This window comes from Pristiophorus japonicus, chromosome 15, assembly GCF_044704955.1.
Source record: "Pristiophorus japonicus isolate sPriJap1 chromosome 15, sPriJap1.hap1, whole genome shotgun sequence".
Lineage (NCBI taxonomy): Eukaryota > Metazoa > Chordata > Chondrichthyes > Pristiophoridae > Pristiophorus > Pristiophorus japonicus.
Window position 1 is genome coordinate 159,749,213 of NC_091991.1, and position 26,878 is coordinate 159,776,090.

The 26,878-nt window shown below is 44.8% G+C and overlaps 1 protein-coding gene across 5 annotated transcripts in view; it reads left to right on the plus strand.

Moving 5' to 3' along the window:
* Positions 1–26,878, plus strand: part of pla2g10 (phospholipase A2 group X) — a 66,215-nt gene that overhangs the window by 33,981 nt on the left and 5,356 nt on the right. For 4 of the 5 annotated variants that reach the window (XM_070901207.1, XM_070901206.1, XM_070901204.1 and 1 more), the window contains exons 2-4: positions 10,532–10,692; positions 19,424–19,586; positions 20,923–21,029. In XM_070901207.1, coding sequence (XP_070757308.1) covers positions 10,653–10,692; positions 19,424–19,586; positions 20,923–21,029 — 310 coding nt within the window. In that variant the 5' untranslated portion in view covers positions 10,532–10,652. Of the gene's footprint in view, positions 1–10,531; positions 10,693–12,160; positions 12,349–19,423; positions 19,587–20,922; positions 21,030–26,878 lie in introns of those variants that run through there. The other variant, XM_070901203.1, reaches the window with a different exon arrangement.

Genomic DNA, 26,878 nt, shown 5'->3' on the forward strand with positions numbered 1-26,878 from the left:
TATCGGGTGTTCCCTTAATTCTTCTTTCTTCAAAGTTCTAATTGACCATGTCACCCGACCGTCCTCAAAATGCAACGATGAATCTACTTGGATTAGAACGTCCATTCCCAAAAGGGGTTGATCTACCGGACCTATCCAGACCGGCGTGGTTAGTTCATGTGGACCCAGCCCTATAAGTACCGGTGTTGTCCTTTTAATTTCCATTTTATGGCCCCCAACTCCATAGGCTGTACGTGCCCTACCATCCAACGACAAAAAGTCTCCATATTGTATGGGTGAGCATGTTAATTCCGCCCCTGTGTCTAAAAGACAGTCCACATCCTTATCGCCCACCCTCACAGTTATATATAGCCCATCTCCCCTCTGTTGTATTAGTGCGAGGAAGGGGGCCAGGGTGGGCTCTAATCGTTTTTTGCTATCCCAAGTAACTCCTTCTGTTGTTGTATTGTCAATCGCTTAAATGCTTCTATGAGGTCGTTATCTTGTGGCAAGCCTGGTTTGTTGGCTGAATTGTATCCCTGGCTGCGTCCTCTTCCCCGGCCATGACCTTGCTGTTTTGCCCTGAATGTCTTGGCCCAGTGACCTTCTTTCCCACAATAATGTAATTTCCGGGTAATTTTCCTAATAACTGTTTATCGGAATCCTGGGATTTCCATCCCACAGCCTGTACAGCTCGGACTTTAGCTCCCATATCCCAATCTAATTGTTTACACGATCCTCCAATGCTGCAAAGGTAGTTCCTCTACCTTCCCAGTCCGGTAACACTACCTTAAGCATTTTGGACAGTTCTGGCTTTAGACCTGCCACGAAAGCTGCTTTCAGGGGTCCAAACACTTGTTCATCCATTTCCTCATCCGTATTATTCATACCCGAATGTTCTAGCCAAGTGCATCTAAACCGTTCGTCATACTCCAGGACCTCCTCTGTTCCTTTCTGTTGGCAGGCTGCAATTTTTTCCCAGTCTGTCTTAGCTGGACTGAAGGCTTGCAGCCAGTTTTTAATCGCCTCCCATCCTGCGTTTAATTCTTGCTCATCCTGCTCCAAAGCTTCTTCTACCTTGTCGTGCAATTTTCTTCCCTGTGTCTTTTGGCACCATTATGGTCAAAATTTGCACTCCGTCCCAGGGATGAAGTTGATATATATTTCATAAGCGGTCCAATTGGTCTCATGTTTTCACTCCCCCTTTCTTTGGATTGGGAAATTCCTTGGACCATTGATCAATTTTCTCTGGGTCTGCCGGATCATGAACTAAGTATTTTTTATACAGCCTTTTCTTCGTTTTTTTGGTTCCGCCCTCGTCCGCAGTCTCTTCTGATTTGACTATAACTCGTCTTTTTTTAAATGGGGCAAAGCACACCCCTAATTCGTCATCCCCCGACCCTGTATCGTCGGAGGATCCAGAATCCGTATCTATTCCTCGGTCGTGTCTTCGGGTTTCCACTTTTAATTTATCCAAACATGGGTACCCTGGGAATTGACCAATACATTTTCCTTTTCCTAGTACTGTCTCTTGACCTAATGATTTTTTCCATTCTTTAATTTCACCTTTAAGATCTTTAACTTCCGCTTCCGACTTTTCAAGTTCAAGCTTTTTCTGTCGCAGCTGCGCACAAACAGCTTGCAATTGATCCTTTGTACTGGTCAGTTCTCGATCATGTTGGGAACGCATTATAATTTCATTCCGCTTTCGAATCTGTCCCATAACCGCTAGGGACCATGTGATTCGCTCTTTATTTTTCATACGGGTCGTTTTTCCCCAGACCCTTTTAATCTCGTCCAAGGACCATTGTCCTTTGGAGGTTCCGTACTTTTGTTCGATCTTAATACAGGTTTTAGATAAGTTGAATTGTTGCTCTATGTATTCTTTCAACTGTTGGAGGATTTCATCTATTGAAACCTCAGGTGGTGCCTGCCCACCTTTAACAGTTGTAGGCAATTCTTTACTCTTATCTCCTGCTGCCATAATACTGATTTCTTTACTGGGGTCTCGAGTCGTAGGCTTTCCAGCCGATCAGTGGGTCGGTGATTAATTAACTAACACACCGCCGAAGTTAGACGTCTATGGGACCTCGAGCCAACTACCAACCGGAGGGTTCGCAAACCGGTGGCTTTCGGAATCGCATAGAAGGAGAGGCGAATTTAGACTTTTGACCGAGGACTTTTATAATGAGGAATCCTTACCTCAGTATGTAGGTCCGATGTCCAAAATTCAGTTTCTTTCCTCAGCGATCCTGTTCGTGACACCAAAATTGTTATATCTCTTAATTTCCAATGAAATACGAACTCCGGTTGTAGTTTTAATGTAACTTTATTTGAGCAGCAGCAACAAGCTTCTGGCTTTAAGCCAGGCCTTTGTCCTTCTGAGACCACATGGTCAAAACGGCTGTACTTATACCTGGTGCAAGTTGCAGAAAAGAACTCGCCTTCTTTGACCTTATTGGCTCATTTGATAGTCTTTTAACCTTTAATTGGCTCGCTACCCAAAGTCCTAAAATGTCAAGTTGATTGATGACTTAATGCAACATGCTGAACTGCACGTAGCAGCTTTGACTTGGGGTCTGTGAATTTTCACAGCCTGTCTAAATTCAGCCTGTTTGAATTCTCTATCAATAAGGATGGAGACTGGTGAGGAACCAACTATAGTAGTTGGAGATTTCAGTTTAGCCTAAATTGACTAGAACAATAATGTCTCTACTGGTAAGGCAGGCAAGGGATTTCTAGAGTTAATGGAAGACTGTTTTATGACTCAGTTTGTAAGAGAGCCAATAAAGGGAGAAACCTTCCTGAATTTGACTATGAGTAACAGGGCCGATTAACTCTCCAACATCAAAGTACCAGTGGTCATAATATGATCATATCTGACATTACAAGAATTGGAAAGGTGACGGAAACCCAAACAAAATTGCCAAATTTTAAGAGGACCAACTTTAATCACTTAAGCATAGAGAACAATATTTCTAAGTTTGCTGACGACACTAAGTTAGATGGCACAGTAGATAATGTAGATGGGAGCAGAAAGTTGCAAAGGGACATTAATAGATTAAGATAGCAGGAAAAACTGTGGCAGATGGAGTTCAACCTGGGAAAGTGTGAGGTCCACTTTGTACCTAAGAAAGCTAGATCAGTGCATTTTCTAAATGTCGAGAGACTTGGTTCCATGGAGCGCAGAGAGATTTAGGGGTCCAAGGACAGAAATCACTAAAAGCTAGTGGACAGTCACAAAATCTTAATAAAACGGCTAATGGAATATTGGCCTTTATCTCTAGAGGGCTGGAATACAAAGGGTTTGGAGGTTATGTTACATACAGAGCCCTGGTTAGACCCTATCTAGAGCACTGCATTCAGTTCTGGGCACCGAACCTCAGGAAGGTTATATTGGCCTTGGAGGGGGAACAGCACAGATTCACCAAAATGGCACCGGGCTGAAAAGGAGTTGAAACCAAGGGTAGACTTCGACTGAAGCAGGGTTAGAGGATTGGGGATAATTGGAATAGTGGGCTTACATAGTAGACAGAGTAGTAGTGTACATAGTAGATACAGCAGACCTGCATGTATGCAAGTGCCATAGCTGAATGGGATAATAATGTAAATAATAGTGGTCTGCTGGTAATCATAAAATTATTGGAACAAATCCCTGACTTGGATGGTGGTAATGGTGTTTAAATTAGCTTCAATATCCATGGGTTGAGGAAAAAGAAAATTAAGCTCTTTTTGAAGTGTAGTCACTGTTGTAATGTAGGAAACGCAGTAGCCAATTTGCACACTGCATGCTCTCACAATCAGCAATGTGATAATGACCAGATAATCTGTATTAGTGATGTTAATTGAGGGTAAATATTGACCAGGACACCAGGGATAACTCCCCTGCTCTTCTTCGAAATAGTGCCATAGGATCTTTTCCGTCCACCTGAAGGAGCAGACGGGGCTTCGGTTTAACGTCTCATCCAAAATGACGGCAGCTTCAACAGTGCAGCACTCCCTCAGCACTGCACTAGGGTGTCAGCCAAGACTTTTGTGTTCAAGTCCCTGGAGTGGGACAATGAACCCACAACCTTCTGACTCAGAGGTGAGGATACTACTAACTCAGCCACAGCTGACACGTAGTGAAATAATCGTTCAGGGATAGGGAGGAGAAAATCATCCAAGGTTTCTGCTCCTGGTCACCATTCCTATTGTGATCCAGTGATGCCAGCTGGGGAAGTATGCATGTGTAGACAGGATCAGGTTCAGATATGATGTCCCCGTCTTTAATAACCTGCCAAATAACTGTCAATACATCAATAATGACTATTTGGATGAGGCAGCAAAAGGTGACCAATGTCCGGAGGAACATATCGCAGCGAGGAGTCAACGCCTGCAGGAGAGGAGGGGAAGGGAAAAACTCAGAGAGAAAAAAACAAAGAACCCCAGTTTTCGAACCAAGTGGTTAACACCTGGAGGCTGAGCTGTGTGGAACTGGTACAGATGAAGATTTGAATAGTAGTCTGTTTCGTTATTGATTTCTGTGTCCAAGCAAGACTGAGGAAAAATTTAAATGGAGAGTCACCGTTTGCTAATTTCTGGCATCTGCTGATGTCCAATAACAGGACTTTGCGTTCTTGGATAGATTTGTGAGCACCTTTGGAAGTGTCTTAGTGAGTTGTAGTGAATGGTGAGACATAAGGGTCCCCCTGCTCAATGGTGATGAGTGTGAAAGGAATGGCTTGGGCATTGCAAGGATGTTTTACGGTACTGGTGTGGTGTGGTACCAAACTGGCGCATCATGTGGCAGCCAGGGTGCACAGCATCAAGTGAAGTAAATGTGGCCATGGTGAGGCCATTCCTGGCCTGGGCAGCAATGTGGTCGGGTGCTGATGCTCTGTGTCCTGTGTCACATCTGATGATTGCAGAGAAGGTTGGTGTTGTTGGTGATGCTGGTGTGTTTAGTGATGTTGGTGTTGGGGCTGATTGTGGCAGATCAGAGGCGGGAGCTCGAGGTGCGTTGGTGAGGCCTATAAAGGCCCAGCGGCTGCGAGAGGTGGCGGCAGTCAGAGGCGGGAGCTCGAAGTTCGTAGAGAGGCCTATAAAGGCCCAGCGGCTGTGAGAGGCGGCGGCAGATCGGAGGCAGGAGCTTGAGCTGCGTGGTGAGGCCTTTAAAGTCCCAGCGGCTGCGAGAGGTGGCGGCAGTCAGAGGCGGGAGCTCGAGGTGCATGGTGCTGTTCCAGCTGTGAAAAAAAGCAAAAAAGAAGTAGAAAGGAATCAAAAGGTGACGTCACAGCCAAAGGGGTAAGTGATTGACTGGTGATTGGTGACAAGCTTTTCTTTTTCTTTTTTATATCAGTAAGTAACCTGTTAACATTGTTGTCGCCAAATTAAGTGTATCGAAGGGTTAAGTCATGGCAGGAGAGCTCGGTCACGTGATATGCTCCTCCTGTACCATGTGGGAACTCAGGGACACTTCCGGTGTCCCTGACGACTAAGTGTGCGGGAAGTGTATCCGCCTCCAGCTCCTTGATGGTCCGCATTGCGGAATTGGAGCTGAGGGTGGATTTACTCTGGAGCATCCACGATGCTGAGAATGACTTGAGTAGCACGTGTAGCGAGTTGGTATTACCGCAAGTGAAGGGTTCACAGCCAGCTAGGGAATGGAAGACCAGCAGGAAGAGCAGTGCAAGGAGGGTAGTGCAGGGGTCCCCTACGGTCATCCTCCTGCAAAACAGATACACTGCTTTGAGTACTGTTGAGGGGGATGACTCATCAGGGGAGGGCAGCAGCAGCCAAGTTCATGGCACCGTGGCTGGCTCTGTTGCACAGGAGGGCAGGAAAAAGAGTGGGAGAGCGATAGTGATAGGGGATTCAATTGTGAGGGGAATAAATAGGCGTTTCTGCGACCGCAACCGAGACTCCAGGATGATATGTTGCCTCCCTGGTGCAAGGGTCAAGGATGTCTCGGAGCAGGTGCAGGACATTGTGAAAAGGGAGGGAGAACAGCCAGTTGTCGTGGTGCATATTGGTACCAACGATATAGGTAAAAAAAGGGATGAGGTCCTACGAGACGAATTTAAAGAGCTAGGAGCTAAATTAAAAAGTAGGACCTCAAAAGTAGTAATCTCGGGATTGCTACCAGTGCCACATGCTAGTCAGAGTAGGAATCGCAGGATAGCGCAGATAAATACGTGGCTTGAGCATGGTGCAGCAGGGAGGGATTCAAATTCCTGGGGCATTGGAACCGGTTCTGGGGGAGGTGGGACCAGTACAAACTGGATGGTCTGCACCTGGGCAGGACCGGAACCAATGTCCTAGGGGGAGTGTTTGCCAGTGCTGTTGGTGAGGAGTTAAACTAATATGGCAGGAGGATGGGAACCAATGCAGGGAGACAGAGGGAAACAAAATGGAGACAGAAGCAAAAGACAGAAAGGAGATGAGTAAAAGTGGAGGGCAGAGAAACCCAATGCAAAAAACAAAACGGGCCAATGTACAGCAAAATTCTAAAGGGTCAAAGTGTAATAAAAAGGCAAGCCTGAAAGCTCGGTGCAATGCGAGTATTCGGAACCCAGGAGAGGGTTCTGAGCTAGTTAGAGTGGGTGAGAGCGCAGATGAACAGGATCCCAAGAAAGAATGCAAAAGGCAGGAGGCAACAGAGCAGAGTAGCACTGGGGTAAGTATAAACCACAAGGTGATAGGAAGGGACAATATGTATGAATATAAAGGGGCTGCAGGAGGGGTCAAAACTAAAAATCATGGTTTAAAAGCCAGTATTAAAACACTCTACCTAAATGCATGCAGCATTCGAAATAAAGTAAATGAGTTGACAGCACAAATCATTACAAATAGGTATAATTTGGTGGCAATTACAGAAACGTGGTTGCAGGGTGGCCAAGACTTGGAATTAAACATACAGGGGTATCTGACAATTCGGAAGGATAGACAAGAAGGGAAAGGAGGTTGGGTAGCTCTGTTAATAAAGGATGATATCAGGGCAGATGTGAGAGATGATATTGGCTCTAATGAACAAAATGTTGAATCACTGTGGGTGGAGATTAGAGATAGTTAGGGGAAAAAGTCACTGGTGGGCGTAGTTTATAGGCCCCCAAATAATAACTTCACGGTGGGGTGGACAATAATCAAGGGAATAATAGAGGCATGTGAAAAAGGAATAGCAGTAATCATGGGGGATTTTAATCTACATATCGATTGGTCAAATCAAATCGCACGGGATAGCCTGGAAGAGGAATTCATAGAATGCATACAGGATTGTTTCTTAGAACAGTATGTTGCAGAACCTACAAGGGAGCAAACTATCTTAGATCTGGTCCTGTGTAATGAGACAGGAATAATAAACGATCTCCTAGTAAAAGATCCTCTCGGAATGAGTGATCACAGTATGGTTGAATTTGTAATACAGATCGAGGGTGAGGAAGTCGTGTCGTAAATGAGCATACTATGTTTAAACAAAGGGGATTACAGTGGGATGAGGGCAGAGTTAGCTAAAGTAGAATGGGAACACAGACTAAATGGTGGCACAATTGAGGAACAGTGGAGGACTTTTAAAGAGCTCTTTCATAGTGCTCAACAAAAATATATTCCAGTGAAAAAGAAGGGCAGTAAGAGAAGGGATAACCAGCCGTGGCTAACCAAGGAAATAAAGGAGAGTATCAAATTAAAAACCAATGCGTATAAGGTGGCCAAGGTTAGTGGGAAACTAGAAGATTGGGAACATTTTAAACGACAGCAAAGAATGACACAGAAAGCAATAAAGAAAGGAAAGATAGATTACGAAAGTAAACTTGCGCAAAACATAAAAACAGATAGTAAAAGCTTTTACCGATATATATAACGGAATAGTGACTAAAGTAAATGTTGGTCCTTTAGAAGAATAGAAGAGGGATTTAGTAATGGGAAATGTGGAAATGGCTGAGACCTTAAACAATTATTTTGCTTCAGTCTTCACAGTGGAAGACACAAAAACTATGCCAAAAATTGCTGGTCACGGGAATGTGGGAAGGGAGGACCTTGAGACAATCACTATCACTAGGGAGGTAGTGCTGGACAGGCGAATGGGACTCAAGGAAGACAAGTCCCCTGGTCCTGATGAAATGCATCCCAGGGTATTAAAAGAGATGGCTGAAGTTATAGCAGATGTATTCGTTATAATCTGCCAAAATTCTCTGGACTCTGGGGAGGTACCAGTGGATTGGAAAGCAGCTAATGTAACGCCTCTGTTTAAAAAAGGGGGCAGACAAAAGGCAGGTAACTATAGGCCGGTTAGTTTAACATCTGTAGTGGGGAAAATGCTTGAAGCTATCAATTAGGGAAGAAATAGCGGGACATCTAGATAGGAATAGTGCAATCAAGCAGACGCAACATGGATTCATGAAGGGGAAATCATGTTTAACTAATTTACTGGAATTCTTTGAGGATATAATGAGCATGGTGGATAGAGGTGTACCGATGGATGTGGTGTATTTAGATTTCCAAAAGGCATTCGATAAGGTGCCACACAAAAGGTTACTGCAGAAGATAAAGGTACGCGGAGTCAGAGGAAATGTATTAGCATGGATCGAGAATTGGCTGGCTAACAGAAAGCAGAGAGTCGGGATAAATGGGTCCTTTTCAGGTTGGAAATCGGTGGTTAGTGGTGTGCCACAGGGATCGGTGCTGGGACCACAACTGTTTACAATATACATAGATGACCTGGAAGAAGGGACAGAGTGTAGTGTAACAAAATTTGCAGATGACACAAAGATTAGTGGGAAAGCGGGTTGTGTAGAGGACACAGAGAGGCTGCAAAGAGATTTAGATAGGTTAAGCGAATGGGCTAAGGTTTGGCAGATGGAATACAATGTCAGAAAATGTGAGGTCATCCACCTTGGAAAAAAAAAGTAAAAGGGAATATTATTTGAATGGGGAGAAATTACAACATGCTGCGGTGCAGAGGGACCTGGGGGTCCTTGTGCATGACTCCCAAAAAGTTAGTTTGCAGGTGCAGCAGGTAATCAGGAAGGCGAATGGAATGTTGGCCTTCATTGCGAGAGGGATGGAGTACAAAAGCAGGGAGGTCCTGCTGCAACTATACAGGGTATTGGTGAGGCCGCACCTGGAGTACTGCATGCAGTTTTGGTCACCTTACTTAAGGAAGGATATACTAGCCTTGGAGGGGGTACAGAGACGATTCACTAGGCTGATTCCGGAGATGAGGGGGTTACCTTATGATGATAGATTGAGTAGACTGGGTCTTTACTCGTTGGAGTTCAAAAGGATGAGGGGTGATCTTATAGAAACATTTAAAATAATGAAAGGGATAGACAAGATAGAGGCAGAGAGGTTGTTTCCACTGGTCGGGGAGACTAGAACACAGCCTCAAAATACGGGGGAGCCAATTTAAAACCGAGTTAAGAAGGAATTTCTTCTCCCAAAGGGTTGTGAATCTGTGGAATTCTCTGCCCAAGGAAGCAGTTGAGGCTAGCTCATTGAATGTTTTCAAATCACAGATAAGTAGATTTTTAACCAATAAGGGAATTAAGGGTTATGGGGAGCGGGCGGGTAAGTGGAGCTGAGTCCACAGCCAGATCAGTCATGATCTTTTTGAATGGCGGAGCAGGCTCGAGGGGCTAGATGGCCTACTCCTGTTCCTAATTCTTATGTTCTTATGTTATGATTCTGAAGACCAAGATCAGATTTTTTCAAGGGCAGCGATACTGCTGGAATAGATGGCAAGTGAGGCTGAGATGACAGAAGCGATCTGTCAATGGTGAGAGAGGTCAGTTGACAGCTGTGAATATGAAATGAGTTTGGGCGCTTTCAGTCCAGTTTCCAGTGCGTGTGGGTCCACAGCATGAAACTTTATCTCAATCTGTCACTAATTGGCAATCAAACTCAGAGAGACCACAAGAATGGCTGATGTGCAGAGAACATGTTGCACTCGTAGAAAGTGCACTTACAAGGTCGGGTGCAGGACATGTTAATTAGACAGAGTAGATAGAGAAAGTCTTATTTTGCTGTGCTTGACTGGGAATGTTTAATTCTGACACTGGGTGGCTGAGTACAACATCCCTCACCTCAAATAACTCAGAATGGTGATAATTACCTCTGATGTACCTAATTGAACAACAAGAAAGGTTACTACAACAGAAAAGTTCTGATTCAGATTCTACTAAGTAATCTTCTTACGTTACATTAAAATCCAGGAAACAATGTACCACATCGGAGCCGAAACTAACAAAGGCTCCTTTGTACCAATAGCCTTAAATAACCTTGTGTCGCATGTTTTGAATTTTCAAAACCTGTGAGATTTTCCGTTATGCTGCAATACTAGAATTTCTGCTGCTAAAATTACACTGCGGTTTGTGACAGTGCCAGGCATTCTTTCTGTGGAATGGATATTTGCATGATGAATAGAAGTTTTTCTAGTGCAGATTTGCATTTGATTGAATATGAAAAGTAGTCTTAACTTTCAGTTCCTTTTCAACAATTATGTAACTCAAAGGTGGAAGTGTGAGGCTGCTTGGTGGACATAGCTGGAACAGACATATTACTATATGCCTGCTTTCAGGAAATGATGGCGCTGGAGGGTTTAAGTAGCTGGCATTAGTTCCGGACCATTTGAGAAAACCAGTAAACCATCAGCTCATCCTTACCCTGAGTGGAGCCGAGACCTGCCTGTGCTTTCATCAATGGAATCCCTGCTCCTTGGCCTGTTTTTACTGCTGTCAGGTAAACAATCTTAACCTAACTTTTTATTAATTGCTCTTATTTTGTTTCACTTTTGTTCCTTCAATTGGAGACATTTAAGCGCTAAGACTGTTTGCTCGGAGGAATATTTCTACCAACACAACAGTTCAAAGTAATACAGGTTGAATCTCCCTTATGCGAGACTCCCTTATCCGGCACCACCCCTTGTCCAGCACCATTCCCGGCTGCTCCGACATGAATAAATTGAAGTCCTTCCTCGCTGCTGACTCCCACGATCCACCGCTCCCCCCATCTCTCTGCCACAATCCTAATATACTCTTGCTCAGTACCTGTACCATCCAATTTAATGTGACCTCCCCTCGTCCGGCAAAATCCCATATTCGGCACAAGCCAGATCCTGAGGGTGTCGGACAAGAGAGGTTCAACCTGTACTGCCTTTAACGTTCTACAAGAAACACTAAAAGAATAATCAGGGTAAAGCCGATCATGTCTTTAATATTTCATATTTAAAGATACAAGCCTCCTAGTGAGTCAGTGAGGGAATTTAACTACAGTGGCACATCCATTGTCTGCCACAATGGAAGAGACCTCGGATGGATAACAGAAACTGATGGATAGTTAAGTGTTCCTACAGTTTGGTCTTAAATCTGTGGTGCAGCAATATCCTGGGAATTAAGTACAAAATTAAAATAACATTAATTGAACTTGATTTTTCGGGACTGTGAGATAGGGTGGGGGAAGAACATAATATGAGCAGGAGTAGGCCATTCGAGCCTGCTCCACCATTCAATAAGATCACGGCTGATCTTCTACCTCAACTCCACTTTCCTGCACTATCCCCATATCCCTTGATTCCCTTTATATTCAAACTCTATAGCTGGGATGGATTATTTTTTGCAAGGCTGTGTACCATCAAGGCTTTATCCTGTGGAAGTACTGAAGGATAATCGGGAAGGTGGCTAGTTGGAGTACAGATAATAGAGGTTCTAGTGTAGTGCACTGTCAGAATTGCTCCTTTTCTCTTACTCTGTGCTCACTGATAGCCATTTCCATATCTTCCATCGAGATAATGCATTTCAGTCAGATTCACCTGACTGTCTTAGAATGAAGGGGTTAACAAGTTACTGCTCCTTTGTTGCTGTTTTGATTTTTGATTTTTTTATTTGTTCCAACTCTATATAGTCCTCATTATGTATAATTTAGTTGCATAATTTGAGGTCTGCTTCAGTTCCTTTTGCCATTTGCGGTGTGACTCCGATGTGGCCCAAGCTGGCATTATCTTTTAGCCATTGTATTGTGCGCTGCCAAGATTAGCTGGCACTGATACACAACAGTGATTGACTGGAATACACATAATTTCCTCAGTAAGATTCCAGAGAGCACTGGGCTGTGTTTCCATTTTTAAAATTGTAAATTCAGCAGATTTTTGTGATTACAATATGACCGGACAACAACAAAGACACCAGAGTCATATTTGTTTAAGTCAGAAAAGTTAATCTGTCTTTGTCTTTCAGAGTGGCGTACTGTGTATTTCCAGAATTTTCTGTGGCTGCTACCTCTCCTGCCCATGGCTTCCCTCCTCTGTTTGCACATTGATGCATGTACAGCACTCATTTATGCATAGCCATCTTTTTTCAACAAATGTTTATTTTTTAATCAAACTTCAGGGATTCTTAAGTGAGTATCCATTCAAACCAATGTTAAAGTGCTAACTAGGCGTAACATTCTGCAGTACATACAGATGACTTTCAGAGCCAGCAAGCACAAGGGAGTTAGACTTACTGGAACCTTTTCTTTAACTTATTTTATCGGTGGAAGGATGTTAGTTCTGGGGAGTAGAATTTTTTTAACTTTAAATGTGACCCAGTGTCAACACAAAGCAATTCCAGGCCAAGTTTTGCACAGCTTGCTGTAGAATGACAACTCCTACATTTCATGGGTGGAAACCTTACAGCCAGCAGACAGAGGAAACTTTCTTCCCATCGGTAAAGACCAAATTCAAACCCACGCTCCGTAAGTAAATGGACAGCGTGCGGGCTCGTGGCACCTTCCAGTCCCACCCACCTCTTTGGTGTTTGAGCACTGTAGAATAGCAACAAAATGGTAGACAGGCTAAGGTGCACAGAGAGTTTAGATTTGGCTACTTTACACAGAAGATAGTGTAGGTGTGGAATAAACGGCCCAGGGAAAAAGTGGAAACAAATATTGTGGAAAAATTGAAAGCCGTATAGATATTTGAAGGAATGTTTGATTGTATTGGTAGGGGAGTCTGGGACAAGAGGACATAACCTTAAAATCAGAGCCACGCCATTCAGGAAAGAAGCTAGGAAACACTTCTTCAAGCAAAGGGTGGTATAAGTGTGGAATTCTCTACCATAAAAAGCAGTAGATAGTAGGGGCTGGATTTTCTGCTCCCAGCTGCCTGTGTTTTCGCCCCGGAGGGCTGGCAATGGTTAAATAATAACTTGCTCTTCGATTTTTTTTCTGCCAGAATGCATAACTTCACACTTTCCCTGTAAACTTCTATTTTGTGCAGTAACCTTTTATGTGGCACCTTGTCAAATGCCTTCTGGAAGTCCAAATACACCACATCTACTGGGTCCCCTTTATCCACCCTGTTCGTTACATCCTCAAAGAATTCCAGCAAATTTGTCAAACATGACTTCCCCTTCATAAATCCATGCTGACACAAACGCAAAGACCCCCTAGCACTGATGTGGAAAAATATACAACGTGTGAGTATGCCTATTTTCAGCAGAAATAGTACAATATTTTCAAAATCCGCCCCGTGCAGCCATTGACAAACTCTGCTGGGGGGGAGATTCGGCATGGGTGAAGACGCAAAACATTCGCATTTTCCAACCATTATATGCCCTGCCTGATATTTAGATCTTTTGAGGTCAGTGAATATCGGGCAGAGCGGATAACAGGCAATAGGAGAAGTGGAGGCCCTCTAAGGTAAGTCAAAACAATTCCTTCGTCGGGGCAGGAGAAGCAAGAATGATACTTCAGGCCTCACAAGGAAAGTCTATGCCATTGCTGCACTATACGCTTCCCTCCCGCTTTCCCACGTACAAAACAGCCCCAACTCGCACCCCCGCAATTTTCCTTGGTGCTGGAGGCCGACCTCTGGGCCCCGTGATTTTGACCTGCGCGAAGCCGCCCACCTGCTTCTTTCCACTTGTTTCAGGCGAGTAAAAGGTTACTGCACAAAATAAAAGTTTACAGGGTTGGGGGTAATATATTATCATGGATAGAGGATTAGCTAACTAACAGAAAACAGAAAGTCGGGATAAATGGTTCATTCTCGGGTTGGGAATCAGTAACTAGTGGGGTGCCGCAGGAATCAGTGCTGGGACACCAACTATTTACAATCTATATTAACGACTCAGATGAAGGGACCGAGTGTAACGTAGCCAAGTTTGCTGACGATACAAAGATGGAAGAAAAAGCAAATTGTGAGGAGGACACAAAAAACCTGCAAAAGGACATAGACAGGCTAAGTGAGTGGGCACAAATTTGGCAGATGGAATATAATGTTGGAAAGTGTGAGGTTATGCATTCTGGTAGAAAAAAAATCGAAGAGCAGGTTATTATTTAAATGGAGAAAAATTGCAAAGTGCTGCAGTACAGCGGAACATGGGGCTCCTGGTGCATGAAACACAAAAGGTTAGTATGCAAGTACAGCAAGTGATCAGGAAGGCCAATGGAATCTTGGCCTTTATTGCAAAGGGGATGGTGTATAAAAGCAGGGAAGTCTTGCTACAGTTAAACAGGGTATTAGTGAGGCCACACCTGGAATACTGTGTGCAGTTTTGGTTTCCATATTTACAAAAGGATATACTTGCTTTGGAGGCAGTTCAGAGAAGGTTCACAAGGTTGATTCCGGAGATGAGGGGATTGACTTATGAGGAAAGGTTGAGTAGGTTGGGCTTCTACTCATTGGAGTTCAGAAGATTGAGAGGTGATCTTATCGAAACGTATAAGATTATGAGGGGGCTTGACAAGGTGGATGCAAAGAGGATGTTTCCACTGATGGGGGAGACTAGAACTAGAGGGCATAATCTTAGAATAAGGGGCCGCCTATTTAAAACTGAGATGAGGACTTTCTTCTCTCAAAGGGTTGTAAATCTGTGGAATTCACTGCCTCAGAGAGCTGTGGAAGCTGGGTCATTGAATAAATTTAAGACAGAGATAGACAGTTTCTTAACCGATAAGGGAATAAAGGGTTATGGGGAGCAAGCAGGGAAGTGGACCCGAGTCCATGATTGGATCGTCCATGATCATATTAAATGGCTCGAGGGGCCGTATGGCCTACTCCTGTTCCTCCTGCACGCACGTGTATGCAGCCCAAGCATAAAAGGCCAGCCATTTTGTATATTAGTCACTTTGGGCCTTAATAAAGCAGAGCCAAGGTCATTCCTCTTGGAGTTAAACAGTACTCAGTCTAATAGTTATTGCACACACAACATTTGGCGATGAGGCGATAAGAACCTTTGTATGCAAAAATGAGCACAATTGGACCGTTGGAGCGATTTTTGGAAGGAGAAGATTGGGCAGACTTTATGAGCCATTTGAGCCAGTTCTTCGTGGCCAACAAAATGGAGGTCGGCGATGCAGATCGGCGCCGGGCGGTGTTCCTCACAGTTTGCAGTCCAAAAATTTATGGTTTGATAAAGAATCTACTCTTGCCTGTGAGTCCAACAGAGAAGATGTATGAAGAATTGTGCACACTGGTACAGGACCACTTTAAGCCAGACGAACGCATCATTATCTCGAGATACAGATTTTACATGCACATTCGCTCAGAGGACCATAATCGTTGCCGACCTGAGACGTCTAGCGGGACCGTGTAAGTTTGGGGCTGTGTTGGCAGACATGCTGTGAGACTTCTTTGTAATCACCATCAACCATGAGGTGATCCTGCATAAACTACTGGCGGTGGTGATGTTGGACTTGAACAGGGCCATCACGATCGCTCAGTCATGCATGACGGCGGATGGAAGTCTAAAGCAGATATCAGTGAAAAATCGAAACTCAGCAAGTACTGTAAATGTGATTGATTCGGCGTTCGGCAGAGCGGCACAAGACAGGGCCTACCTGACTGCGTACACGAAGCCTGTGGCTGCCCAAAGTCCGCCAGCGGGAATGCATCTGATTTCTCCATGTTGGCGTTGTGGGGGACATCACCAGCACGAGCAGTGTCGATTTAATATAGAGCAGGGCATCTCCAGCGCAAGTGTCCACAGATGAGCAAGCATGCTGCGACACACCACGTGGAGGATGATGGTCAGACTAGCGCGGATCCGGATATGCAATCCGAGATACCAGAGGAGGAAGTGTATGGACTGTACTCATTCCTAACTAAGAGCAAACCGATAATGATCAACGTGAAATTTAATGGGGTGCTGGTAGCGATGGAACTGGATACGGAGGCGAGTCAATCGATAATGAGCCAGAGGGCATTCAACAAGCTGTGGGATACTAAGGCTGTGAGGCCCAGGCTGAGTCCAGTCAATGCTAAGTTACGCACGTATGCCAAAGAACTCATAACGGTGATTGGCAGTGCCACAATTTAAGTGTTGTATGACGGTGCGGTTCACGAGTTACCGCTATGGATTGTCCCAGGCAATGGCCCAACGCTGTTCAGCAGGAACTGGCTTGAAAAAAATGAGATCCAACTGGAACGACATCAAGGCATTGTCACCGGAGGAAGATACATGTGCCCAAATACTGAGCAAGTACCCCTCACTGTTCGAACCAGGCATCGTCAACTTCACGGGAACCAAGATGCAGATCCACATGGACTCGGATGCAAGACCCATCCATCATAAAGCTTGGGCAGTTCCGTATATGATGAGGGAGAAGGTCGAAATCGAACTGGACAGACTCCAGCATGAAGGGATCATATCACCGGTTGAATTTAATGAATGGGCCAGCCTCATTGTTCCTGTGCTGAAAAGTGATGGCACAGTCAGAATCTGTGGAGACTACAAGGCTACGATCAACAGGGTTCTGAAACAGGATCAGTACCTGTTACCGAAGGCTAATGACTTGTTTGCAACGCTAGCCGGGGGGAAGTCGTTCACCAAACTGGACTTGACGTTGGCCTACATGACACAGGAGCTGGTCGAGACGTCGAAGAAACTTACGTGTATTAACACGCATAAAGGACTGTTTATTTATCACAGTTGCTTTTTTGGAATTCGCTCGGCTGCAGCAATATTTCAGAGGAACATGGAGAGTCTGCTGAAGTCCATTCCCAAAACCATCGTGTTCCAAGATGACATCCTGATCACAGGTCGTGACTCCGAGGAACATCTGAATAACCTGAAAGAGGTTCTACATGGTCTGGACAAAGTGGGACTCGGACTGAAATGCTTGAAGTGTGTCTTCATGGCACCAGAGGTCGAATTCCTAGAGAGGAAAATTGCTGCTGATGGCATCAGGCCCACAGATGCGAAAACCAAGGCCATCAAGAATGCACCCAAGCCGCAGAATGTGACGGAGCTGTGTTCGTTCCTGGGTCTACTCAACTACTTCGGTAACCTCCTACCTAAATTGAGCACATTATTAGAACCACTGCAAATGCTGCTAAGAAAAGGTGACAACTGGGTGTGAGGTGCGTTTCAAGACAGAGCTTTTGAGAAAGCCACTAATCTGCTTTGCTCTAACAAGCTGCTGGTACATTATGACCCATGTAAACGTTCAGTATTGGCCTGTGATGCTTTGTCATATGGAATTGGTTGCATACTCCAACAAACTAATGAGTCGAGTAAACTTCAACCAGTTGTGTATGCTTCAAAAAGTTTGTCTAAAGCGGAAAGAGTCTACAGCATGGTAGAGAAAGAAGCACTAGCCTGTGTGTATGGGGTTAAAAAGATGCATCAGCACCTGTTTGATCTTCTGTTTGAACTGGAGATAGATCACAAGCGCTCATTTCACTGTTCTCTGAAAACAAAGGTATCAATACCAATGCTTCGTCCCGCATCCAGAGGTGGGCGCTGACATTATCCGCTTATGATTACGTCATTCGCTATAGACCTGGCACGGAGAATTGTGCCGATGCTTTGAGCAGTCTGCTGTTGCCCACACCGGAGGTGGAAATGCCACAACCGGCAGACCTATTGTTAGTTATGGATACTTTTGAGAGTGAAGGAACCCCTGTCATGGCTCAACAGCCAGGACTCGATTTTATCCGTGGTGAAGAGTTGCATCCTCAAAGGTGATTGGTCTGCCATGTGCGAGGAGACCAAACCTTACATTTGTCGCAAAGACGAACTGTCTATTCAGTCAGATTGTATACTGTGGGGCAACCGTGTTGTTATGCCCAAGAAAAGGAGAGAGAAATTTGTACGTGAGCGACATAGCACACATCCCGGCATTGTAATGATGAAAGCCATCGCCAGGTCTCATGTATGGTGGCCGGGAATTGACTCTGAGCTGGAATCATGTGTGCATCAGTGCAACACTTGCATGCAGCTCAGCAAAGCACCTGTGGAATCACCACTGAGTTTGTGGTCGTGGCCGTCGAAACCATGGTCCAGGATCCACATAGACTTTGCAGGTCCCTTCCTGGGGAAGATGTTTTTAGTTGTGGTGGATGCATATTTGAAGTGAATAGAGTGTATAATCATGACATCCAGCACATCCAGAGCTAACATTGAGAATTTCAGTGTCATGTTCACGACACATGGTCTGCCTGACATTATTGTTAGCGACAACGGATCGTGCTTCACCAGTCAGGAGTTTCAAGAGTTCATGAAACTCAATGATATCAAACATCAAGGTCAGCACCATTGAAACCTGCATCTAATGGGCAAGCAAAACGTGCTGTCCAAATCATAAAGCAGAGTATGAAGTGAGTAACCCAAGGGTCACTGCAGACCCGCCTGTCATGCATACTGTTTAGTTGCAGGACAAGACCACACACGCTTACCGGAGTCTCGCCTGCTGAACTAATGATGAAGAGAGGTCTTAAGACCAAGCTATCTCTTGTATACACTGACTTGAATAATCATGTTGAATATAGAAGACAAACTCAGCAAGGGTATCACAATCGCGCAGCTGTGTCACACGATAATTCTGTAAATGATCCTGTATATGTTATGAATTATGGTCAGGGTTCCAAGTGGATCACTGGGACTGTCATGGCCAAGGAGGACAACAGAGTATTTATTGTCAAGCTCAAAAATGGGCAAACATGCAGGAAACATATGGATCAGACAAAGCTGCGGCACACAGACGAACCAGAATAGTCGGAGGAAGAGACAATCAACGACCAACCAACCTACCCCCAGTTATCAGAGGACTCAGTGGTGACCAGTGAATTGGGACTTTCAATCCCTGACATGGCCATTGCCACTCCCACCAGGTCAGCCACCCAACCACCAGTCACAACAGACTCTGAACACTCACCCAAGGCTGGAGTTGAACTGAGACCTGTCAACCCAGGAGCATAAAACACCGGACCGTCTCAATTTGTAAAAGACTGTGTTAATATCTCAGAGTGGGGTTTTGTCATGTATGTACTTTTGGGATCACTAGCCACTAGATGGCGTCACTGTTGGAGGCCATTGGGCTGCACGCACGTGTGTGCAGCCCAAGTATAAAAAAAAGGCCAGCCATTTTGTATATGAGTCACTTTGGGCCTTAATAAAGCTGAGCCAAGGTCATACCTCTTGGAGTTAAACAGTACTCAGTCTAACAGTTATTGCATACACAACATTATGTTCTTATGTTTTTGATCCAGTGCCCATCACAGCCGTGAAAGAACATCACAGACGGCAAGCCAGAAGTATTTTAAACCTGGTGGGAATGATTCGGTGTAGCACAAGCCGCTCTATTTCCTACCTCATGTACGGTTGTTACTGCGGAATCGGAGGGAAAGGCTGGCCACGGGATGACACAGATTGGTAAGGGAGGCTTCTGTACTTTTTTAATGGCTGCAGTTGCTAGGAGTCAGGAATGTTTTTCTTGGGTGCAGTCATAAAGTCCACCCACTAGGTCACTTGTTACATACTTGCCTAACCAGTGGCTGCTCCCATATGGTCCGCACCTACAAGATCAATAGTGCTTGCAAACATCTATTTACCACCAGACTCCCAGGAACGAGATTGCTTTCCCCAGTCCTCATTTTCTGATCGAGATGTGTAAAAGGCAACAGAAAAGTTAGCTGTAATAATTTAACAATTTGATCTACATTCTTAGAAAAAATACATTCCTGTTTATCCTGTCCCCCCTCCCAGAGATCAGTTGCTCCTTAAAGGCCTGGGGGTAATTTTAACTTTTATCGCCGGGAAAATTGTAAAAAAATTATCCTGGTGTGTGCTTCTTTCTTAAAATGAAATTTTTGAAATGTTCGAAGCCTGCCTACTGATAGTGATAACAAATTAATTTAAATGAAGAGCTTATCACACCGACTGAGAACACAGAGCCTGCCTTAATTCTGTAGGATGGAAGGATTCACCCGCCCAACTGAAAATTAACCCCCAAACCATTCCTATAAATAAAAAGACCACTTATAAACTTCCCTTATAGTCTCGCAAGTGAAATCACTGCCTTGTGCACAATTGAATGCTGAGTTCAGGCAATCTCGGCCAGGACAGCAATGGGTCTGCCACAAGAGGCCTTGGTGCCCCTGGGTTAGGAAGAGCAGCATTGAGACAGGATTTCTGTTATTGATGACTCTCCAGTAACATCTGCATGTGTGTGTGTGGCTGCTGGGCTCAGCTACGATGGCCAAAAACTCTGCTGATACTCACTGTCTCGATGCACACATGGACAATGGTCAGTTGAGTGAGGTAGCAGAGGCACCTCGAGTCTCGTCGCCGAGAGCATGCAGAAACCAAGCGCAGACAACGGAAGGAGCGTGCGGCAAACCAGACTCCTTCAACGCCTGTCTGTCCCACCTGTGACAGAGACTGTAATTTCAGTATTGGACTGTACAGTCACCTGAGAACTCACTTTTAAAGTGGAAGCAAATCTTCCTCGATTTCAAGGGACTTCCTTGGTGATAATGATGACCCATAGAATTGTACCCCTGGCACGAGTCAGTGCTTCCAGAAGAAGAATGGGGGGGGGCGGGAATTGGTGGGTAAGAAAAATGTCACTTATCACTTGCTTCTATGGCAGACACTGGCATCCATGGAAGGAAATCTTTTGTTGAGACACTGACCGCACATTGTGTCCCTCCACACACTCACATTAGACTTATTTTCCTCGTTCATTTATTCCTTCTTTTTACTTAAGGTGCTGCCATGCTCACGACTGCTGTTATGGGAGAGCAGAGTCAGCCGGTTGTCATCCCAAGTCAGACCATTATAACTGGGTTTGCAGATACAAGATTCCTAAATGTGGTGAGTATTTCAAGAGGTAACTCTTAAAGGGGCAGAGTACCTCGGAAGGTAATAAACACCAAGGGGTCGATTTTAGTAGAAGGCGGGATTGGGACCGGTGCTTGAGGGGCCCGAAGTGAGCGGTGAACCCGGAAATCGGGAACTAAGCAAGACCCAGCCGATTTTACCAGCCAGGCCTCACTTACATGGAGATTGTCGGCTTTCCATCCAAAACCACTGCCTCTGGTACCTCACCCAACCGCCCAGCCGGTGTGAGTGTGATTTCTGGCAGTAGGAGTCCATTGCCGGGGACTCGCTGGAGCAGTCCCCAAAAGTAAGATAGGTTGATCAGGGAACGGGGGAGGGATGTCCGGTGCAGGGGAGGGCTCCAAGGTTCCTTGAGGGGCCCAGAGGAGCACTTTGCCCCTCCTGACCCACAAGGAAATGTAAAGAAATTTACCTTTCTTACACAGTCTCTCTTGGCCTTTGATCCAGCAGGTTTGACCTTGTGGAGAAGCCATCACTGTTCCCCCCCCCGCCCCACTCAGGCATCTGGCTAATGTTGGAGTCAGGCCCTGATGACATCATCGGAAGCCATCTGCAATTTTAAAATTAAGATGACCATCAACAAACACGACCAGTATATATAGATTTAGTTTAATGAATAGCGCAGTGTTAAAATATGTGTCTTGATACTAGATCAATAGTTGGATATTTCACTCCAAGTATTGAGAGTGGTCCTGGGCTTACCAATGTTAAAACACAACAGGTTGGATTTTCAGTTTTCAGCTGCCCCTCTTAGGGCCCCTGAGGGGTGGCAATGGCGGTGGAAAGCACTTGCGCCCGGATGGCCAGCTTCAGCACCCCCCCGGGACATTAGATGCTGGTATTGACGGAGCGCGGAAGTGGCGAGCCAGTGTGCAACGCCACTGGTTACAACACCAGCTTGATTTTTGTTTGCCGCCCGACCCTTAGCGCTCCGTAGTGCGCCATGCTGGGACCGCCTGTGAAGGCTGGCATTCCGAGCTGTAGCGGCTGCAGTGAGATAAGTAATGTCGACCTCAGATAAGTGTTTTTAAAATTTTCTTTTGTGATTTATGTTGTGGTGACGTGAGCTATGTATTGGGAACGTTTTTGTTGGGTTTTTTCAGGTTTCCCCCTCAGGCCTCTGTTATGATGCTCCGAGGCCGGCTGTTTAACTCTGGATTTTCAGTTGCTCAGCCGGCCTAGCGTCCTAAAATAGGTGTCCAACGCCTCCCTTAGCGCCCCGCTCCAAACTCCGGGCCCAGCTGATGAATTTTGCCACGGCAGACGCAAGCCATTTGCCAGCTCAAAATTTACAGCTCCGTCAGGGACACCGCCCCAACTGAGGCAGGCCCGAATTTCTCCTCTGACCTGTTTCAACTTGTTTTTTCCTCTTTTGGAGAGAAGCCACAATGGTTGTAACAACAATCTGTGCCTCAGAGTGTTTGTCCTGCGCAACAACCATTGCTAGTATTTGAGAATGTTATATTTTCTAATCAATCTTAGTCAAATCAAGTCAAAATAATTGAAATATTTCAGAAATATGGTGCTGCTTTTAGGAAATTGAAACTTCCTTCCAGGTTTCAAACACATCAGATGTAAGATCAATGTTGGCAAAAAACAATCTACTTTAGAATTAAAGGGGGAGCAATAATGTATTTGAGGGAGAGGAATGATGGAATACTTTCAATCTAAAGTCGAATGGGAATCAACTCCCTTTCCAGTCCCTGAGACTGATCTCACAGCTTGAAAGTTATTAGAAAATGAGGTGCCCAGCGGCACAGTTTGAACATCAAGATAAAACAATATACAAAACTCACAATTGTTTTGGTTCATTGAGTTTGTTATAAAGAACATGATGAGTAGTGAAAAGGGCATTCAGTACTCCAAGGGAAAGCATCATGTCTGTTAACAGATACCAGGGATGATGTACTCTAATGAGCACCACAAACTATTTGGAAGTAATTGCTGAGAATTCCTCATTGTTTAACTAATGTGATTTATTTCCAAAAACACTTTCATCCCAAATGCTTAGGGTTAGAAATTGCCCCTCACCCAGATTGGGGGTGGGAACCTTCCAAGGGCCGGCACTTCCTACCCCCGATGTGGAATTGGGCCGTAAGCCCCTCAAAGGAAGCGGAGCACTGTCTTCGGTGCTCCGCTTCTTTTGAGGGGTGTTCCCGGGGCGATAGCGCGGTGCTGACATACTACAACGCCCATCCCCTTCCATTAAAAGGGAGGGCCGCTGTGCACACTGCAGGCCCTTTGGTGACTGCCACTGGGCCACCAGGGACACGATTAACCGGGCCAGAACCCCGGCACCCAAAACGGAGTGCCGGGCTGCTCGATGCGCGGACTGCTATTCTCGGGCCCGACCCAAGAGTCGGCTGACAAATAAAGATGGCGGCCCGGGTCACTCAAGGCCTCCCCTTTTAAGGCACGCCCCAGCGGTGGATGTCCGCCAGCTTCGTGGCCCGCAAATGTGGCATTAACATCTGACCGCACCAGCCTCACGGCCCACGGGGCGATTTCCCTGGTGGGGCGCTAAGCAGGCGGTGACATCATTGCTGGTTACGCGCCGGCCCGGGGCACTAATTGCGGGGCGTGGCACTGCCGGAACAGCGCCCCCCCCCAGACTTCTGGGACAATTTCCCCAGGCAGTAGCATCCCCTCCCTCGGGCGAAAACACCATTGCGCCCTGTTAGCGTCTATGGGAGCTATAAAAAGGAGCAATTTCCCTCCCTTAATTTTCAAGAGGTGGTCTAACCATCAGGACTCCTTTTTAAAAATGTAATTTCAAAAATTACTTACTTAAGATTACCATTTTTTAAATGATTAATCTACTTCTGCTGAGCTTTTGATTGTTGTTGAACAGTGAGTGCTAATGATATCTAGGGAACTGAGTTGAAGAAGTTACTGTACCCAACAGCTAACTTAACATCATCAAAGATAGTCACGAGTCTAAAGTGCTTCGGTAATTATTTTATTTTGACTGGGTATGTTAAATTTATCTCCACAACCCAAGGCACAGCGGCTGTTTAAACTCAGGGCTCTCAGTAATGTCACCAGAATTCATTTATATTCAAAAAGGAGTTAGATGTAGTCCTTACTACTAGGGGGAATCAAGGGGTATGGCGAGAAAGCAGGAATGGGGTACTGAAGTTGCATGTTCAGCCATGAACTCATTGAATGGCGGTGCAGGCTCGAAGGGCCGAATGGCCTACTCCTGCACCTATTTTCTATGTTTCTATGTTTCTATATTTCTTGTGTAAGCCTACGGAAATGACAGAACACAAAGGTTGATAGATTTAATTATAATTTTTGGTAACCCTTTAAAAGATGATTTGTGAAGCCTTCATCCTTCTGTTAGAGAGAGTAGGCATATAGTCTACTTCCTCACCACCAACAGTTGAAAGTCTCTCTAACAGAAGTCAAGGGTAGCTGGGTCAAGAGACATTGAAAACCCAGCAAAGTTCTTCATAGAATCATAGACGTTTACAGCACAGAAGGAGGCCATTCAGCCCATTGTGTCCGTGCCGGCCGAAAAAGAGCTATCCAGCCTAATCCCACTTTCCAGCTCTTGGCCCGTAGCCTTGTAGGTTACGGCATTTCAAATGCATATCCAAGTACTTTTTAAATGCAATGAAGTTTTCTACCTCTACCAGCTTTTCAGGCAGTGAATTCCATACCCCCACCACCCTCTGGCTGAAAAAGATTTTCCCCAACTTCCCCCTAATCCTTCCACCAATGACTTTAAATCTATGACCCTTGTTATTAACCTCTCTACCAACGGAAATAGGACCTTCCTATCTACTCTATCTAGGCCCCTCAACATTTTATACACCTCAATTAAATCTCCCCTCAGCCTCCTATGTTCCAAAGAACATAGCCCCAATGTATCCAATCTTTCCTTAGAACTAAAATTCTGCAGTCCTGACAACATCCTCATAAATCTCCTCTGTACCCTTTCAAGTGCAATGACATATTTCCTCTAATGTGCTGACCAGAACTATATACAATACTCTAGCTGTGGCCTAATTTATGTTTTATACAGTTCTAGCATAACCTCCCGGCCCTTATATTCTATGTCTCGACTAATAAAGGAAAGTATCTGTGGTAGAGAATTCCACAGATTCACAAATATCTCAGAGTGAAGAAGTTTCTCCTCATCTCAGTTACCCTCTTGCTCTTTATGTATTTATAAAGCATCTTTGGGTTTTCCTTGATTTTACTTGCTAATTTTTTTCATGCCCTCTATTTGCTTTCCTAATCTTTTTAATTTCACCCCTGTACTTTCTATACACCTCCAGCCTTTCTGCAGTATTGAGCACTTGGTAACTGACAAAAGCTTCCTTTTTTTTGTCCCCTTATGCTCCTTGACATCCAAAGGGCACTAGATTTGGGAGTCCTACCCTTTATCTTTGTGGGAACATGTTTGCTCTGAACCCTCACTATCTCCTCCTATGTTAAGCACGGGGCCATGTGTAGCTAATCTTTCAACGTGAAAGCTGGAAAACGTTATTCTTAGGTGTCTCCATATTTGTTCTGCAGTGAAACAAAAACCCATAAAGTTTAAAGAGCGAGTTACGCAGTCAACAGTCCTATTAATAATCAAATGGTTATTGGCCAGGCGGTGACACTGAGCATTCGAGCACTGATTACCCAGCTGAGGTTCTCCCTTATCCCCTACAAGATGACACCCAAATCTCCAGTTGGTACCTCTCAGCTCAGCTCAGCTCAAATAGGGAGCTGAGCAAACGGGGATCGGACCGAGAGTTGTCCCATTCCATTGCACTGAAAGTTAGTGATCGATTCCTCAAGGTCAGCACCTTATCTGTCCCAATTTGATTTTTAATAAGACTGTTGGAACTCCTTTCTTAAGTTTTATTTCTTCACGTAATAAATATGGAGACACCATTTTACCAACTTTCACCTTGAATGAATTAAACTGTGAAACATAACATCACTGAGCTTGTAATACATCTAATGACCCAGCTACCCACGACTCCTATTACTGATATTTCCATCTCCCTTAACTTCTGAGTGATTGGAATACCTCAGCAATACAGTGCGTTTGGTCTCAGCAGTGGACAAGCCTCTTTTAGTAATAAAACAGATCAGATTGCAAATCGAGTTTAACCAAGCCTATTGAATTCCAATTGGAACATTTTAAAATCTGAAACTTTTATTTACTTTAATTTAGTTTGATTTTTTAAAGGTAGTACACTATCAAAAAAGACAGTTTCGCCAAACTTCGGTAACCTTGAGTTAGGTGCAGTGACAGATGTGGATAGTGAGCCTATTGCATTTATCATTTTACAACACAAAACCAAGAAATCACCCGAGCTGCCATTTCTGAATTTGTTTTGATTTGAGTGTGTCCAATGAGTATACAGGAGTGTTTTTTCTCATTTTCCCTGAAGAAAAAGCATGTTTCAATGATTCGTGCCAGAATTAGTATATTAATGATTTTCACACCTAGTCCTGGGGCATAGCCCTGGAGCAACAACTTAAAAGGTTGTTTAATCTAATGAAGATGAAGAAGAACAAGTTGACTTTATGTAGCTCTTTACACATTCCCAGGACATCGTAAGAACATAGGAATATAAGAAATAGGAGCAGGAGTAGGCTATTTGGCCCCTCAAGCCTGTTCTGCCATTCAATAAGATCATGTCTGATCTGATCATGGATTCAGCTCCACTTCCCTGCCCGCTCCCCATAACCCTTTACTCCCTTATCACTCAAAACTCTGTCTAGCTCCACCTGAAATATATTCAATGACCCAGCCTCCACAGCTCTCTGGGACAGAGAATTCCATAGATTTACAACCCTCGGAGAGACAGAAA